The following is a 20,299-nucleotide window of genomic DNA, read 5'->3' as shown; positions in this document are numbered from 1 at the left end:
TATTACATGTCATCCCTTCATATGGCATGGACAGAGGTTTGGTTATACAGTCCAAATAAATTTATAAAGTTGACTGATGTCTTTTGCCTGCTCAAACACAGAACAAAAAAAAATCATCTTTGGCTGGCCTGTGTACAACACACAGTCCTTACTATTAATGCAGATATGTATGTTACCTTTGAAAGTTTGCATGTTTTCAGAGCAAGGGGACCAGACACCAATGAAAATGGGTGGCTCGGGTAATCTAGCCTTTCAGAGTGCCTCTGTAACAGTTTGCTCATAGTTCTGCATTCAGAACAACTTTGAGGCTGTTAGCTGAGATGGTCCAACCCCACAGACTATTCTAGCCAGTACTTCAGATAAGCCTTGCAGTTTCCCATTACATGTAGACTGGACAACAAATATTATAGCTAGTTTCCTTAGAATTTGACCATTATCTCAATTTTCATGGGGTCCCTTGGAGATGCTGTTACCCCCAGAAAACAATGAAGCACACTAGAAAAAACAACACCCACATGCCCAACAGGTGGGATGTGCATTTTTTGGTCATTCGGTGGGTTATGGATGTTTGTCATAATTTAGTAGGAATTTGGGAACATAGGATAAAAAGACAGCCATTCATTTCAAATATTTTACATCAGTGTGGATTTTTGTATGTGATGCAAATTTAAGATTATACTGTTATATCATATATGTTGATACTCTTGCTTAAGGTATTTACCTATACAGCTCATTTAAAATTTTCATATAAAGTCCTAGTCCTTAAAAGTTATTATTAAAAGTGTTTAGGATAATTAAGAAATACAAATTAGTAGTTAGTCATCTATAACAAACTTATAGTCATGCTAGGGTTTTTTTCAAGGTTAAACATTTATTTATTTTACATAGAAAGGTAATCTTCAAACACTTCAGAGACCTACAGAATATGACATTTCTGATGTTTAATAACCTAGGGCTTTTTATGACAGTGAGACATATTTATTCCTGGCAGCACCAAATAACTTCATAAAAGGATGACAGGCATCAAAGAACCTCCATATGGAGTTTGCTATCACTGTGGAAAAGTTAGCCATTTGAGCAAGAAACTGCCCTTGTCTCAACTACTGACAGTATCGAAGGACACAAAACTGAACAAGGACACAAAGGAAAAAGACCTCCAAATTTGCTAAGACAACGTGGAACAGTCCATCAAAATTCCTGCTTCACAGAAAAATCTGTCAGATATTCTAGGCCTGTAGGCCAAAGATAGATACCCTAATGTTGCAGATGGATCTCGGATGACTGTCCAGAAAGCCAGATGTCTTTGTCATTTCTATAGTTTTGAAAGTTGCTTGTTCTGTACTTCTGTATACTCAGGTAATATATCCTTCTTGGATCTTGGATGGAATTGAAAATTAAATACTTATAGTTTTCTTTATTATCAAATTCAGAAAAGAAACTTACATAAAAGATATAAAGTTTAAGGTTGAGAAACATAAAAGCTTACATAGTTTATCTAAGAAAATGTTTTGAGGTCTAAAAAGATAATTTTGGGATTGGCAATACAAGTTAGGATAGAAAGTAAATTAGGTACAAAACTTTGGAGTCAACAAGATAGGATAGATAATGGAGTATTTTCTCTGAATTTGCCAAATTCAAATGAACTGGATATTGTAAATATAATTATTACTTGATAATTCTCCTTACTGTATATAGTCTTACTATGTTAAAACTAAAACCTTTCTTTGTAATTCAACAAAAAAGGGGAAATGTTGCAGAATATCTCTTTAACTATATAAGGATTGCTGCATTTGTTAATGTTGCAAAATGTTTAACAATGTAAATATGTGCTTCTATTTCACCTTGCCTGCCTAAGGCTCCTGACTGATCTAATAAAAAGCTAGACAGCCAATAGTGAGGAAGGAGGTATAGGGAGGGCTTCTAAGCAGGGAAAGTAAGAGGAGGAGGAATTTAGGCTCAGAAAAGAAAAAGGGGAGAAAGCAAAAGAGACACCAGGGAGACACCAAGGGCCAGACAGACAGATATGGAGAAAGCAGGAAAGTAAGACATAAAATGAATGAAAGAAAAAAAGTCCTGAAGCAAAATGTAGAGAAATAGAAACAGATTAAATTAAGTTAAAAGAGATAGTGGGACAAGCCCAAGTAAGACTGAGCATTCATAATTAATAAGTCTCCATGTCTTATTTGGGAGCTGGTTGGTACTCCAAAGAAAATTCCAACTACACCTATGCAAATCGAGTGAGGTACAGCCTACATTCCACCCATACATTAGTATTCCCATGCCCTTTCCCTGACTGTACCCACGAAAGAAAGCCCCTCATACAGTCTGACAGCCCTGTTGTCAACAACCCCTAAGGTCTTAAGATGTCGAGACTAGGCATAGCAGAGTGAGGCATGAGCCCATGCAGTGATGGGGATACACGACTACAGAGAAAAAGCAGGTGAGTACAGAGGACACAGGTGAGCTGGAAGTTGAGCCCATCCTAAGTCCACCTCTGAATGGGAGAGTAAAGTAAGGTGTGGTCTCCAGACTTGTGTGTCACAGGCCCTGGCTGATGTAGCTACTTAACGGACCATGAAAAAGACAAAACACACGGACCCTCTCCAGCAGCATAAACAGGAAGGATGCTGCAGCTCACTTCAAAAGTAGGTCTGATGTCCTACATTCAGGCCAAAACTTTTCTTCCTAAGGTCAGGCGAATCACTGCACTTGGAAGTCTCGGCTTATGATGTAATTAACTGTTCTAAGCTCAGCAATAAACCCAAAACATCAATCTCGGCATGGGGGCCACAGAGACACCATCATCTGGTCCAGAGCTCACCAGGCTTCACTGTACTTCATTGCCCAAGGTGGCCATTGCCACTTGCAGGTGGTAAATACTCCACACTTGGCCCCCATCTTGGTTTCTGCCTCCCTGTCCCAGAACCTTTCAGTGGTGGGGAGAGAGAGGTGGGGGTAGTGAAGAATCAATGCCAAGGACGGAGGCCTGTGTCTCTGTGGAGTGCTGGTCCTGCCTTCCCACCTTGCAGTAACTGAAGCAGTTTGGCTTTCCCACAGCTGTGGAATGGGCCATGCGGGAAGCAGAGATGTGCTGGGGGTCTCTACTCCTAACAGCACTCTTTTACAGCTGCGCTGAGTGTGGCCTGGAGAAAGGGCTCTCAGAGCAACTGTTACCATTCTAATGTAGGACAGAACGTCCTCTGTGGTCACAAGATAGCGGCCCATCAGTATGAGGTCTGAAAAGGGGGGGCGGGAAGCAATCCTTTTATCCTGCCAGGGATTTGTGTATGGGCAGACGACCAGAAGGTCACAAGTCCCAGGATCCATGGGTGTCCCCATTCTACAAGTGGGACAACAAACTGACTCTTGGTGTTAACAAAGCCCTCGCAGCTTGTTAGGGAAGAGCCCTGACGATGAGGCCGTGCTGGGAAGGAAAAAAGAAGGGGTGGCAGAACCTAAAAACCGCAAAGAAGTGAAGGGTGAGGGAGGACCCCAGGGATAGACAGGCTGCTCTTCCAGGGTACCACTTTAAGAATGGGGATGGAAAAGATGGCCTGCTGGCCTGATGTCAAGATTCCAAGACAACCCTGTGGACTGAAAATGTGCCCTAGGATCAGAAACTTGAAGCAAAAGCTGGCAGAAGAGCAAGCTAAAAATAGCATTCCAACATGGGGCTGGTTCTAGGCTTTCTGAATGAGGAAGGCCAGAAAGCCCAAGAACTGGCTGAGAGCAGAGCTGTTGCAAAGGAACAGAGAATCTGGTTATCCTAATAGCAGTGGGTGGCAAATATCATTGTCCCCACAGATCAAGACTCTGTAGGCAGAAAAGCATGCCACTCTACCCAGCATGTTACCCATTTAGGGGGAAAGCCAGGAGATCCCGGGGTCTATAAGAAAATGGGTATACAGGGCACAACAATCAGGCAACAGGGATACAGTCCTCAGAGGAATATAAGCAAGCACTGAAGACTGGCTCTTGCCTAGTTCCAGATACTGCGGCACGTTCCTGGGGAAGGAGCTGAGCTAGGCCTATGCTGCACGCTACACACAGGGCTTCCTCTGCCCAAGGGAATAGCCCCAAGTTGTGGCATGGTCCCAAACGGACTGTATTTACATATGTGCTTTTCAATCAGCTTGTCTGCATACCTCAAATGAAACACCATCATTGCTTCCAGTTTGGAATCAGCTATTCTGAGGCCTAATGAGGCTGCACATTGGAGAGGCACTGCTGTGTGGCAAGAGGCAGTCATAGTAAGGATTGCCTGGCCTGAGCCACACCGCTGATATATTCTCTGCTCTCCGACTGCTTACCTTGTCAGAGTAATAAAAATATTTTCACTTGGCTGGTAATAAAACTGAATCTAGTTTACTAGCTATAACTGAATCCTATCTTGAAAGAATAAGTCAATTTTAACCTTACAATGTAGTCACGACAGCTTTCAGAGAAATTTCATTAAAATCACATTTAACTGGAATTAAAAACCCAAGAAAGGGAAAATGTACACAGAGATAAAGCCGTTTAACACGCAGAGGTAGGACTACAGCTCAGTAATGAGTTCTAGTGTGTTCTTCCTTAAGGGAACGGGGGCAATATTGGGAAAAAAAATTATTGACCACAGGCCCCTCGCCAGCTTCCACCTGTGGCCTCCTCTGTAACTGGTTACCCAGGAGCTGCACCTGGGACCCTGTGCTGAGGCGAGTGTGTAAGGCATTCTGCTAGCACCCCAACAGTAGCTTCTCACTCTGTATAAAGAAGCTGGCTTTGCAGGCTTCTCTCACGGCCTGCACAAGGCCATCCTAGTCTTTGACCATTTGCTGTTCCTGTCACCCCTCATCTTCACATGTGCTCACTTCTGGAAGTCACAGTACTGCCATCATGAATGCCACCATGCCCTCCCTGCCATAAAAACATAAGGCAAGGGGCTGAAGAGATGGCTCAATGGTTAAGAGCATTGGCTGCTCTTCTACAGGACCTGAGTTCAATTTCCAACACCCACATGGCAGCTCACAACTATCTATAACTCCAGTTCCAGGGTATCTAACGCCCTAGCATAGACATATATGTAAGCAAAACACCAATGCATGTAAAAAAATAGTAAATCATTTTTAATGAGGCAAAATAAATCCTTTTTGTAAGCCGCTTTGTCAGGCATTTAGTCACAGTGATGAGAAAACACATCTGACTGCTAGGAAGGTAGCAATAAGGTCAGCAATGGCTTCAGACAAGGAGGGGACAGGCACAGAGACCCTGTGTGCGCCCTGAGCACTCCTGTAAAGGGAACGATGGGAACAAGCAGCCCTAGGTCAGGCCAGCCTCAAGCTGGGGAGAAAGAAGGACAAAGGAGGACAGGGCAGTCACTGTGCCATGATTCTAGAGGTGCAAGTCAGTAGCAGGCCAATGTCATGAGGCTCAGGGGAACACAGAACCTCTATAACAATGGATAACCAGCCAAGGCCCTCACCCTAGGCAGCAACCTAGTATACCTGCAGACTTCAGTGACACACTGTTAGAGCACAGGGGCCAACATCCATGGCCACTGCAAGAACAAAAGAAAAACCAAAAAGTCCGTTCTCCTGCAGGCTCTGAATGATGGCAAATGCATCTACCAGCACAGTATAGGAACACTGGGCTGGCCTTGCAGAGAATCACTAGTAAAACAGAAGAGAGAGAATCTCACAAAGAAAGAGCAGTGGGTGTCCAGCTTAAGCAGCATCTCACAGTGAAAAGCCAGAGGGACCTAGTGCTTATGGAGCTCAGTCAGTCTTGGCCACAGAGAAGAATACTTTGGAGACCAACAGACCAAGACACGGACTCGTGCAGCTAGCACCAAGACATGTACAGGACAACAGCAACAGCAACACTGGCCAACGCAGTGTCCACACCAATAAGAAGAGCCACATCTGAAGGTGTAACAATGACATGGCCAGTGGCCATGACAGTAAGGGTAATCACATCTCTGCATGTGCGGGCGTGCATACATGCGTGTGTGTGTGTGTGTAAGTAGGTAGGTAGGTAAGTAGGTAAAAGTGTTTACAAAGGTAAGTTAAAAATATGTACACGGGTGTATATATTTGTATATAGGTTTAAACACATGTATATATAGGTATATCATGTATACAAAGCTGTAGATATGTGTATATATAGATGTGTGTATATATGTATAATATACATATGCATACTGGGGAATGTCATATAGGTATGTCTATGTATAAGGTGTATATAAGCATACAAACAGGTATGTATGTATATATATGTATATACAGATACATGTGTATACATACAGGCATATAATAAATGTATACAGGTATGTATGCATATTGAGATTCATATGCAAGGGTATATAGATGTGTGTGTGTTTGTGTGTAGATAGGTGTATATGTATGTATATACTGGAGTACATATATACACAAGTGCATGTAAATGTGTATATATATATGAATATGAATGTATATACAGGAGTATGGGTGTATACAAAAGTGTTTACTGCATACAAGTGCATGTGCAGGTGTAATATATATGAATACAGACTTATGTGTATAAATATATAGGCACATATAGTCACAGGTGTGAATGCATGGGGTATGCATAGGTGTATGCAGGTGGTATACATGCATACATGTGTGTGTAAAAGCATGTATGCATGTGCACACAGGTGTATATATATATATATATAGGGATGTGTATATATGTATGTATATACACACAGGCACATATATGTGTGCTCTATGTATAGGTCGATGGATTATATAATTGATGTGTACACGTGTATATAAGGCTGTATGTGCATAATTTCAAATAATCTATTATATTTAAGGCCATATTCTCCCCATTCTCTGAAGTTTCTAGAAAGAAAAGTGAGCCTGAAGCTTAAATTATACTTTGCCCCTTTGAAACCACCCTGGAAGGGTTACAGGTAAGATAAAAGAAGCCCAGGGAAGTCGAGTTTTGCTGAATACTGCCCAGGCATGTTACATTAAAAACCTGTCAGTGGCCGGGCGATGGTGGCGCACGCCTTTAATCCCAGCACTCGGGAGGCAGAGGCAGGCGGATCTCTGTGAGTTTGAGACCAGCCTGGTCTACAGAGCTAGTTCCAGGACAGGCTCCAAAGCCACAGAGAAACCCTGTCTCGAAAAACCAAAAAAAAAAAAAAAAAAAACCTGTCAGTGTTCACCTGAAAGTCAAGGGCAACAGCTGTATTTTGCTTGCTGAATCTGGTGCCCTGGACCTGTAGCAGGCATGTGGGGTGGAGAGATTAGATCAGAGGACAGAGTTAGTCCTGTTTCTAGTAAGGAAAGAGACAGCACACTATGTATAAGAAACCCAAGAAGGTGCATTTCCTTAGCTCAGCCTCTCTAAGTGGCGGAGCAACAGCTTCCACTCCACTGCAGCAGCATCTCTGGCTGACCCTCCTCAACAACCTTTGCTCTGCCTGATTCACCAGAATTTCCCAGCCCCACCCCCATCCCACCAGCCAGGCCCAGCAGTTCCTCTCTACCTTAAGCTCCCTCCAACCTTCTGGGGCAAAGCCCAGTAGACCCAGGGTCCAGGGAGAGCAAAAGAGCTCCTGTAGTAGCCTCTTCCCTACTCCCTGAAGTCACCTCACACAGTCCCTGTGCCTGCAGAAACAGGCTTCTTGGAGGTGGTACCAATGCCTCCCTGAATGGCTAACACTCCATCTCCTCTGTTAACTCGCTCCTGTGATACGATCCGGGTCTTCTTGACTGGGCATGAGCAGTGTCTCTTCAGGCACTGCGGAGACTGCACACGCTCGAGCCATTTCTAACACAGAGCAAGCTCTCTGTCTCACATGTCAGAAGACACAGCAGAGGTTACATCTGTGCCACCATGAGACATGACGTGAGGACAAGGCCTGGAAGTGGGCACTGGCCCAGGACTCCCCAGAGGTATTCTGGTCACAGCCTTTGGGAGGCAAGGGCTGGAAGCCTGCTCATGTCTGGCAATTCTATCTTGGCAGCAATCCAGGCCATGTGATCTCAGATATAATGGATGTTAATGACAATACGTGCAAGGAGTCATTACGATTTGCTGCAAAAATGTAAATTCTCACTTCCAAATACACATATGCATTCCAGATGCAACGTGGGCAAAAATCACAGGCTGCCTTCCTTGGGCTGATTCCCCCGGGAGGCAGGAGTCTAACAGACACCTATCACTGAAATGTGAAATTGCTTAATGGTTGGATCAGAGGGCTATTACATATAAAAGGGCTTCAATAACTCAGATGAGGTGGACAGTGAACATACATGGTATCTTTTGTAGCCAGCAAACTCCTAAATAAATTTGAACAACAAGAAAGGCAGGACAGAGTAGAACAGACAGCATTCCAATCCTGCTTTCTCCGGAGCTCTGTGATGCGCACCTAACTGGAATATGGACGGAAGCCACTGTAAGACACACGTAGCTTTTAGTCATTTAAGTCCCTTGGCTATAAGCTTTGTAGGGTTTAATTATTCTTCCTGAAGTCTTTAACCTTTCCTGACTTCAATGTTCTAGATGTTTGTGAAATGGATTCAAGTTTGGATGGGACTGAAGCTTTTTAAAGTCTCTAATGTCCTTTCTGAGCTGGTGACTGTAGTGTCCGTTAGCTGTGCTCAGGACTGGGCTGTCCCCTGCCATGTCTACCACAGGTGGGGTGGAGGACCAGAAGTACAGTCCAGCTGCAGGTTCCACCTGCTTCTCCCAACAGAGAAACAAGCAGCGTGTCTCAGAGCAGACCAAGAAGTGATACAAAAAGGAAAAAGAAATTGGGTGCTGTTTTGAGCCCATCGGGGTGCCTGCCCACCTCCTAAAGGCCATACCTGTTCAGAAACTGCCCGCAGCCCAGCTGGCACTATGTGGCAGTCTCCCCTAATACCCACCTCCCAGCAATCCAGATGGCCCAAGTGAAACCCATTTCTCCCAAGGGAGGTGGCCTGTAAAGGTAGCCTGGCCCAGAAGAAACTCCTTTCCCAGAAACTGCTCCTTCAACACTAGGACAAGAAAGTGTGCAATTAGGAGGGAATGGGGGCTGCATGCTTGTATGCCCAAGGGCTGTGGTTCCCACAAGGGCAAGGGGCAAGTGAGGATTGGCAGCCAGCTTCTGCTATGGATATAGCTGCTCTCAGATGGGAACTCTCAAATCATTTCCAATGCCCTGGGGGGTCAGTGATCTTACTGACCCTCTAGACAGAGAAAGAGATTTTGCCTTTCTTGAAGTAGTGCTATCTGGTTTGTCTGCAGACTTCTGATTGACAGCCTGACACTCCCTACAGGTTGGACATGGTGCTAAGCTGTCTCCTGCATTGGGTCTAAAACTCCCAGGGACCATTCTCCTGCTTGTACCACCCAGCAGTTACCAAATGCGTTTATTCACCTTCCATCATATTTACAGTGTCCTGGGCCAGTGTGAAACAATCCGGGTTCACACAGACTGGCATTTCCACCTGAAAGGGTACATTTGCTGGCTGCAGACCCAGAGGAACCCTTTCAGCAGACCAACAACATGGTCTGATGTATTATTAAGACCGTTCCCGATGAACAGCTATCCCTGATGAAGATCTTCCTTCTGTAATGGCTTTAACAGTTTCTGATGAGTCATTCCAGCACTCAGAATCCTGAGGCAGGAGGATCACGAGATTGAGGATGTCTTAATATAATTGTGAGAGTTTTCTAACACACAAAGTTTTTCTCTGTGGTTGGTTTAATTAAATCCATTGTGATGTATTGCGCAGTTTTCTCTGTTAATTCCATCCAGGATCCACTGGCCTCTTGACTCTGAAAGTGGGTGCCATTGTTTCTTCAGATTACTAACCTCTGTCCTCCCTTGCTATGGAGCTTTTAGTTCACGTTCTACGTCACTACCTTACTGCACTTCGTGTTCAGGATTCTCTCTGCTTCACTGGGCCTTTCTATGATCCACCGTCTTTGCACTGGCTGCTCTGCGGCCTCCGTCTCATGTGTTAGGCCTGGTCACCGCTGGGTCACCGAGCTCTTCATTTAGTTGGTTTTTAAGTGTCATATTATTATCGGGGGTGGGGGGAGAAGGAGAGGGAGAGAGGGAGGAAGGGAGGGAGGAAGGGAGGGAGGGAAAGATGGAGAGAAAGAGACGGAGTGTAGCATGGTATATATACGGAGGTCAAAGAGCACCTCCGTGGACTTTGTTCTCTCCTTTCACTTTTATGTGAGTTCCAGGGATCAGACTTAGGTTACCGAGCTTGCATGGCATGGCATTTTTCAAACTTCTTCTGAAAAACTGTATAGTTTTCTGTTCTCTAAAGATATATTCATGATTCTTTCTTTCATTCATAGTAAGAATAGCAGTTCTACTGCGTGTGCCCACAGATCAGCAAAAGCACCCCACTTAATGGACCTGGCTCTTTTAGCTACTTATCCCACTGCAGGGGTCTTGTATATGGATCACCTCTGACTGTGTGCAGGCCATCATTTGAAAACAGAATGCAGTGAGAACTTATGTTCTGGGGGGTGAGGGGGGTGAGGGGGGCTTCCTCCAGAAAAGATTTTGTTCTCTAATGTCACAAGGCTTGTGAAGAACTCCAGCACAGAATCTCCAAAAACAGGTCCCAACAATACCAGTCCTCCATGGCTTGAAGCTAGGCTGGGGTGATATGAGGGCTGTGACCCCCTACACCCGCCCCTGAGATCGCCCCCACCCCACACACAAACATACACATCCTGGTGTGTCACTCCCCCCCCACAAACATACACACACTAGTGTGTCACACACACACACACGAACATACATACCCTGGTGTGTCACCACACATACATACACACGAACATACACACCCTGGTATGTCACCAACCCACACACACACACACACGAACATACACATCCTAGTGTGTCACCCCCCACACACGAACATACACATCCTGGTGTGTCACTCCCCCCCACACGAACATACACACCCTGATGTGTGTGTGTGTGTGTCTCTCACACATACACACACGAACATACACATCCTGGTGTGTCACTCCCCCCCACACGAACATACACACCCTGATGTGTGTGTGTGTCTCTCACACACACACACGAACATACACATCCTGGTGTGTCACTCCCCCCCACATGAACATACACACCCTGATGTGTGTATGTGTGTGTCTCTCTCTCCCACACACACACACGAACATACACACCCTGGTGTGTGTGTGTGTCTCTCTCACACACACACGAACATACACACCCTGGTGTGTCATTCCCCACACACACACGAACATACACACCCTGGTGTGTCACCATTCTAGCAATTAGGAAGCAGGCAGCATGTCCAAAGTAGGTCAGAGTCCAACTAGCATCCCATAAGGCTGGCAGATGGTCCCTGGGACCACTTGTCCTGGAAGTGGGCATGTCTACCAGACAGCAGTGGCTTTGGCACTGATCTCACTGGGGCCCACCAGGAAGGTTCAGTAACCCTTGTATCTCTAACAGCATCCTCCTCTAGAAAGACTCAGAGTTTCTTTTCTTTCTTATTTTTTTTCTGTTCCTTTTCTTTTCTTTCTTTCTTTATGGATTTTGGAAACATTACCTCTGCCTTTTAAATTGTTCTCAGCAGGAATCTACTATGGTAAAAGCTCCTCCATTCCACCTTCTCTGAAGTCCCAACTCCAAAGGCTCAAGTTGCCATTCCACGGGGCTTCCATCTGACCACTCCAGAGACAGCCTTTGCTCCCCCGCTCCAGTGCCATCTCAAAGGCTGCTGCCTGCTTCCTGCTCTGCCTCCATCATGTGACCCTTCTTCACCTGTGCACCTTCATGGTCCCATGCACCTTCGCAAGGGGTTCAGCCGTGCTGGAGAAGCACGACTCAAAATGGGAAATTTCTTAAAAGTGTCTCTGGAAAATTCTTGAACTACTCCTTACCACAAGAAAATAATGACAGCACCCATCTTCAACAGTCACCACCCTTCAGAGCCTCCTTCCTCCCTTCTCTGATTCTCTATCTCTTCTCCCCCATTCCCACAGCCTCACACATCCACCACTCCTGGGTTCCCTACTTCTGTCTGCAGAGATATACCACCCATCTGGGACAGAGCATAAAACACCCATTCTTCAGCAGGCCTACAAGAACTTCCCCTCACCAAGGCATCAATGCTTACTGAAATAAACACTGACCTTCCCTAGAAATGCAGAACTCAAACAACCGATTAGAATTTTTTTCTACATAGTATATCCTGCCATTAATGAAGGTTTACAAGGCTACTAGAGCTGCAGCCTTGGAGTTTCTCCAAACACTTGTGGAGGCAGGTGAGGAGAAGGCTCCCAGCCAGGGCTGCAGGACCCGAGAACTAACATTTCCTGCTCGCACAGTCCAGTGTCCAGATAGTTACACACATTTTCAGAACTTTTGTCATGAGAACAGAAACAAACAGGTTGCACAGCCTGCCCTGGGATAGCAGACACCATCCTGTGCTGTAAAGAGCTGATCCTTGCCAGAAATAAAGACACGCTTCACCCAGAGCACAGGCGGGTAGCTCTGCGGTAGTCGCTGCTGCTCTTCTGAACAATCACAGTGTAAATCTGCAGTGTGCCTCCTTCTGAACCACAGCACCAGAAAAAAAAAAAATCAATTCAAGCATTTCCCCAACTGCAGCGCTGGAGCAAACCAGCCCTGGCCACAACTTAAGGCTCATGGAAAATATAAAATAAGCCTTCTAAGGGGCACAGGAGGAAAAGAAGAACCTGCTAGAAATGTGTAACTCACAGCTCCTGCAAATAGTATTTCAAAGAACTAAATGAGGCCAGGGACACTTGTGAAATCGCTGGTAGGAAAAAACTTAAACCAGAGCTGAGCAAAAGCGCAACATGAGTGTAGAATAAATGCACAGGGTGCACTGACGGAAGAAAGAGCAGCACTTTGGAGAGAGGTTGAAAAGCAGCTAAACACACTGAATCCAATAAAGCATCCCTAGAAGTGCATGGGACTTCATAATATGGAAATGAGGTAATAACCATCAGACAGAACCGACTCCCAGGCTCAATCAAAGAACACAGTGCAGTTTAGAAATTTTTGGCTCTGGTTTATAATGCCACTCAGTCATTTCCCAAACCAAGTGTCTTCCTATGAAGAGGGCTGTCACAATTTTCTCCTTCCTCAGTAGCAGCGAGAAGAAGGCTGGGGTGGAGCCTGCACATAGAGAAGGCACACAGCCAGGACTACATCTCAACAGTGCTCTGCACCTTTAGCAAAGAGACTTGCCTGACTCACTGGGGACTCTAGGAAGCAGGGAGCATCTTCTACAGCTCAGTGCTGACTGGCCGGTGTCACATATATACATAGGCCTGGTTCTGCTTGGCATCACTTTGTTAATGCTCTGCTCATTAATTTAACAAACTATCAGGAGGCTCTGCTTGGAATGGGCAAGCATTATCTCTCAACTTTCATTTAATTAAACTCTGCTATTGCAATATGACATTCAGCACATCGCAAGGGGAATTATTTTAAGGACGAAGGTAAAAAGTATTTCAAAGGCCTCACTTAAACATGAAAGCATAATCTAAAATTGCCCGAGCACACACTATAATTTTTCTATAATATTGAAGATGTTCTTTCTGGACTTGGTAATTAATTGGATTCCATGGAGAAATTATTCTATCCTCCTTGATAGCAAATGATATACACAGGCAGGAGAGGCAAGGCAAAGGACAGCCATCAGCAACTACCCTGTTGCCCAGACGAGAAGCTGCAGCTGACCCAGGAGGGAGGCTGGCTGCCAGGAGCATGGGCGTCTCCTTCTCCACAGAGTCCTGACTGGATCCCAGAATGGAGGAGCAGAACAGCATCTTCTCCTGTTAAGGATGCACTTGGGTGAGAGCTAGCAGGCCCAGGTACCAGCAGCCAAATGAGAACAAGGACAGTGGTGTCTGGTAGAGCTGAGGAGCAGGGCCACCTCCCTAGCCTTCCTTCTAGCACTCCCCTGCCTCAGGGAAGGGCTTCTCTGGAACTGACTCACCGTCAATCCGGCTCACAAGTTCTTCCAGCATCTTCACTTTCATTTGAATCCCAGGCTGGGCAAAGGTGTAGTTGTCCTAAGGAAAAGAATAATAATGCATATGATATGTACATAAAATAAAACACGTGGCTAGGGAGGCTTTGAGACCTTAGATTCAGACACCTAGGACCCATATAAAAGCCAAGTAGCTATTGAGGCCACCTGTGACCCCAGCACTTGGAAGAGACAGACAGGGCACCCCTAGATCACACTAGCTGGCAGACTAGCAAGAACTGGAGAACTCTGGATTCAACCAAGAGGCTGTACCTCAAAAACTGAAGTGAGATTGAAGAAGACAGCTGATATCAATTCCAGGCCTAAACATACACCAGTGCACACATGCTCACACATGGGTGAACACACAAAGACATACCACACAACTCCCCTCCAATAACCCAGATACTCCAAAAAGAAAAAGCGCCGAAAGCAAGTTTATAATGCAAAACAATTTAATAAAACAAACCAAGTACACACTGCTAGGCTGCCTCTTGAGAAACAGATACATGGCGACACTCTGTGTAAGACCAACAAAGCACAGCACCATCAGGTCTCACCCCCATCTGATGTCAGAGGATGCACACAGTTCCCGGGAACGCTTCATGGAACATTTCTATCTGCTAATGTTGAATATTTACATTTAAATTGAACAAACCAGCACCCACGTGTCTGGCTCATTGAGCAGAACCATCTGCTGGAATGACCACCTCGCTGGGCACCTGGACAGCAAGCACCAGGCCCACCAGGGAGCCAATGAGTAACGGGAAATGTGCTGACAGCGCAGCAATCCAAGTGCTAACAATACAGCCACTGCATGAGAAGTGAGAGGTGACGATTCTCAGCCATGTGGGTGAGCTCGGGTGGGCTCATCATGTAGACTGGGGGTGGGCAGCACAGCCTGGGGGAGGGAGCTTTAAGTGAGAGAGACCTGGAACAGAACCTTAGCTAATATTTAGGAGATGTGTGATATCCACAAGTAGTTGGTCTCTCTGGGTTTGTATCTCAACATCTATGTGATGGGAATGAACACCCTCCATCTTGGCCTGCTTGGAAGTCTCAGAACAGAACCCAGCGGAGGAGGGAAGAGCTTTCAAGTACAAGATGGACATGACAAATGGCAGCACTCAAACCTGACAGCACTCCGAAGTAGTTGAAGAAACTAGAGGATGACTTATCCCCTACTTCCCACCACACCTGAGGGATACTTCACACGGTGAGAGCCTGCCCCAGGAGACTAATCACTGCTTTAAGGGAGGACAGAGGCGCTGTGAGCTCATCACTTGCCCAGCCTGCGCCCATCAGCTCTGGCTGGAGACAGCAGCCTGGACAATACTGGATTTAGTCAGTTATTTGGCTTCCATGCTAGAAAACCACGTCAAACCCCTGTTCAACAAGAATGGTAGCCCTCTTTGCTTCTACCTGCCACTGTTTTGTTTTATTTCTCAGTCTGTCCAAAGCTCAGGAAGGGAAGACGACTTTTCAGAAGGACACCAGTCTGTAAGGAAAGAAGAGGAAGAGGGAGGAACGACCCTACTTTGAAAAGACCTCTGAGGCTAATGAGAAGGCCTTGGCACTCTGGCATGAGGCAGAAGACAAGAACAGCAACACTCTGATCTAACACAGGATGGGCAGAACTTCGGAGAGAAAGCCCATCTTAATGGAGGTGCAGGGCGGTCCAGCTGGGGATGGCCCTATGTCTATGTCTAAACTGGTTCCATGGCTTGAACTCTGCCTTGAGTCCAGGCTCCATGAGCTCTGGTAGCAGCTGTAAAGTCCACACGGAGTGCTCCAAGATGGCAATCACTGGCGCTGAGAGCAGCAGAGCTGGGCTGCATGAGATGGCACAGAGAAGGAAAGGCCTACTGGGTGTCCTGCTGACTGCCATCCTGTACTAACAAAGCTACACAGACCCTGGGCTCACCCAACAGCACCTCCCAACACACACACACACACACACACACACAAACACACACGCACCACATGGGAAATGCTTCACTTAGAAAGTTCCAGCTGTACCAAACTGGAAACAAAACATATAGACAAGAAGCAACATGAAAGGCAAGACCACAGTGGGTGCTGGCCCTGGAGTATAGCACAAGGCCTGGCTAGGTATGCCACTGTGAGGATGTGAGGGCTGGGCTGAACGAGACAAGGTTCTAAGTAAAGCTAGAAGTGGAGATCAGAGCACAGACGGGCCACAAGGTCCCTAGGAACAATGGCATATTCAGGAAAGGGGAAGTGAGGGCAAGGCAGGCAGTGGAAGAAGGCCATTCTGAAGTAGCTACAAGCAGATGGTGAGAAAAAGGCACAGCTGCCCAGTGACATCAGCCAGGGGAAAGGGCAGCAGCCCACTGTCATGGCTACAAAATTCATACTTTGGAAAGATCCCTGATTGTGCAGTGTAGAAATAACAGAGAGGGACCAAAGAGGGTGAGGACTATCAGTTACAAGACAGCGGCCATAATAGAGACAAAATGATAACAGAGCTTCCTACTGAGGACGCAGTCGACCCAACTGTCCCAGCTGCTTCCCACTGACCTATACTGACTGGGTTTTTGAACTTGAATGCAGGATTTAACATTTATTCCTATTAGTGTGTGCATTTGATTGGTTCTGGGCTGGTATTCCAGGCAGCTGAACTCATTCTGAATCGTGATTATGGCATCCATCACATTAGTTGTCCCTCCAAGCTTAGAAGCACTGGTTAAAGCAACACCCTCAATGTCTCCATTACAGTCTCAGGGAAGAGATGGGAAGGACAGGGACAAGGACGGGGCTGGAGTAAGCCTCTCGGAGTGCAGTCAGCATAGAACAGCTCCTGAAAACACATAGCGCTTTGCCTAACTCCTTGTTTTCCCTCCTGCCAGCTCAACTCCCTCCTGCTTCTCTCACCTATGACAGGGAGGCAGAATGACCCCTCATACGGGCGCAGGGTGAGGGGTGAGCAACTGCATCAAATGGAATCTACCATAACATCCACCCCAAGTACATTCTCCACCTTCCTGCACCCAGCTTGTAGATCACAGGACAGGGTCTATCACTGAGGGGTCCTGCCAGGCACGGGACAAGGAACAGCATGGAACTGCAGCACAGGGTCCAGTAAGACAGTGCAGAGTGGTCAAAACAGAACTACCACTGGATACAGGACAGCTGTGAATCAGAGGCAAAACAACTGGATGTGCACAGCCAGTCTGGAAAGGCCACCCTTCCAACCATGTGACATTGTGACAAAGGCAAAACCATGGAGACCGGGTTCCAGTGGAAGGCAAGGAGGATGAACAGGTGGAACACGGACTGACTACTGAGGACTAATGGACAGCACATGCTGTTAGGCATCTGCCAAACCCAGGGTTTACAGCATTGGGGGTGAGCCTAAATAAACCATGAGCTTGAGTTGACCATGACGCATTGATATTGGCCTGTCAGTCACAGTGTGCTACACTAATGCAAACAGTCTTACAGGGGAAGGACGGGGGGGGGGGGGAGGAATCGGGGAGACTACATGGGAACTCCCCAGCATCACCTTTTATCTGAAGTTGCTCTAAAACAGTCATTAAAAAGAAAATAGAAAATAAAATAAAAATAAGAATTTATTACTAGGTATCAGGCATGGTGGCACATACCTTTAATCCTAGCACTTGGGAGACAGAGGCAGGTGGATCTCTGAGTTCAAGACCAGCCTGGTCTACATAGTAAGTTCCAGGACAACCAAAGCTACATAGTAAGGCCCTGTCTCAAAAACAAAAACAAAAATAAAAAAAAAAAAAAAAGAGAGAGAGAGAAAGACAGACAGACAGAGGAGGGAGGAAAAAAAGGAAGGGAGGGAGGGAGGGAGGGAGGGAGGGAGGGATTTCATTACTATTAGCAACCCCAGCCATACAGTTCCATACATTGAGCATCATGATGTCATGATGCAAGAAACCGAATGCCAAGTGCAAGTTGTCTACAAGAGGAGCACTTTCAATAACACACACACAGTAGTCAGGAGTGAGGGAACAGAGGGGTCCAACCCAACCCAAGAAGATGCAAGTGCTTGGTAACATCACACAAAATTGGACTCATGATGGGACCAGACCAGAAGCAAGCTGTGTCATAACAGGAGACAACTCAACATACCTACCTGCCAAAACAGCACAGTGGCCCCAGAATGCACATCTAACACTAAGATTCAAGTTATATGAGTGAGTCTGGCAAAGCTAAAGAGGAAAGAGGCATGCCTTCCACAGCTGGAAACCTTCAAAGTCCTCAGGACCCCAGGGCTAGCAAACAGCACCAAGAGGACGGGAGACTGGGGCAGCACATCAAGCAGTGTGACCTAGCAATGCCACAGACCTCTCCCACATGGAAGAGCACACATTCTCTCTGCTTAGACTGTGAACCTAGACTCCCAGAACTTCAGATTAGAGCAGCTCTCACCCCTCATCAAAAAACTGTCTTTTCTCAGCAGACAGAAATAATCGCAAAAATCTACCACCACTTAAAATCTAGAAAGCCGACTGTGAAGCCCAGCACCAACAGCTACATCTACAACACAACCCTACACCTACGGCTCAGGGAACATTGTTGAAGTCGGTGCTCAAAGACTGCAAGAGCCAGAAAACCCGGAGAGACTTCTGCAACTTTGTGTCTTCTAGACAGGACAGTGAAGCTACCCCATGAAATCCTACCATTACAGCTCCCTCAACAAGACCCAAACAATGACAACGCCAGCTGACATGCCAGTATGGATGAGAGAAAGCCCATGTGACCCCACTCCGAGAGGAAGAGCTGCAGGCACTTAAAGATTGCTTAGAGAGGGAGAGTTAGCCTTCTCCAGAGACGAGCACCTGATTGGATAACCAAGAGATCAGCTCTAAAAACATATGCATATAAGTAGTACTTCATGGACACACACACACACACACACACACACACACACAAAATAATAATAATAATAATAATAATAATAATAATAATAATAAGTAAAGAATAAGAGGCCATAAATTTGAAAAAGAGTGAGGGTGTAACATGGGAAGGGGTTGGGGAAATTATCTAACTCTGTTTTATATAAATAGAAAAGGGGACTATTAAAAAAAGAAGAAAGAAATCACCAGGTTCATTTCAAAGGTTCCTAGAGTCAGTTTAGAAAAGATGCAGCTACAAATGAACAGAAAACACAAAACCCTACTAATTAATGCCTGCTACTCTAGTTACTCCTCCCACCCAAACTCTGACAATCAATCCCCTAAACTAGAAGTACAGAGTAGAAAGTTACTGACAGCCAAACTCTGGGTGAATAAGACTCCGGCATTCACCAGTGGCCAGACTTCGTGTTCTCTCAACCTGGGTAAGCACACGAACAGTCCACACCCTGCCCTGACTGAAACCTGGGCCCCAACAGTACCATGAACACAAACTGGAAACTTGAGAGCAATCTGATGTACAGAAATAATGGTTGGAAATCCATGTCAGTTTTGAAACCCAGTTGTTATATATACAGTAGAGAAAAAAAATATCATCAGAACTATACTATGCAAAGCAGTATTGAAAACCCCGATCAGAAATAAATTCAGTAACATATGAACAACAATAACAAAAAACAATGAAAACTATTTAAAAAAAATAGATGAACTGGGAAACTCTATGTTGCAAACAGTACTGATTAAAAAAACTAATAGCTTCACAACTGTTCCATTGAAAATCCTATCATACTTGCTTTGTTTTTAAGAAAACAGCAGGTTTTCTTAAATAAACTATATGCAAAGAACCAAAAACCTTCCTGGCAGTTTCTTTAAAGAACAAAGTTGGAGAAATGCTTCAGTAGTTACAAAAGGATGGGTGGCAATGAAGGTCCAGCAGTCTGCCAACAGACAGGAACCAAGTCCAGAAACAGACACATAGACAGTTAGATTCAGCAGAGATGCGGTGTAGGAGATCCTTCTGTTTGTGTGTTGCTTTCATTGGTTAATGAATAAAGAAACTGCCTTGGCCTAGTTGATAGGGCAGAACTTAGGTAGGCGGGGAAGACAGAACTGAATGCTGGGAGGAAGAAAGGCAGAGTAGGGGAAAGACACCATGGAGCTGCCAGAGACAGACGTGCAGAATCTTTCCCGGTAAGCCACTGCCACATGGCAGTACACAGATTAATAGAAATGGCTTAAACTGAGATGTAAGAGTTAGCCAATAAGAAGTTAGACCTAATGGGCCAAGCAGTGTTTTAATTAATACAGTTTCTGTGTGGTTATTTCAGGTGTAAGCTAGCCGGGCGGCCAGGACAAACAAAACTGTTCTACACAAATGGCACTGTGGTCACT

The 20,299-nt window shown here is 45.6% G+C and overlaps 1 protein-coding gene across 1 annotated transcript in view; it reads right to left on the bottom strand.

Annotated features, from left to right (window-relative positions):
- Positions 1–20,299, bottom strand: part of Tbc1d22a (TBC1 domain family member 22A) — a 287,690-nt gene that overhangs the window by 113,985 nt on the left and 153,406 nt on the right. The window contains exon 10 of the mRNA XM_057792580.1: positions 13,971–14,046. Coding sequence (XP_057648563.1) covers positions 13,971–14,046 — 76 coding nt within the window. The remainder of the gene's footprint in view (positions 1–13,970; positions 14,047–20,299) is intronic.

This window comes from Chionomys nivalis, chromosome 17 (assembly GCF_950005125.1).
Source record: "Chionomys nivalis chromosome 17, mChiNiv1.1, whole genome shotgun sequence".
Taxonomy (NCBI): Eukaryota; Metazoa; Chordata; class Mammalia; order Rodentia; family Cricetidae; genus Chionomys; species Chionomys nivalis.
This window is presented reverse-complemented; position numbering and strand designations above follow the sequence as displayed.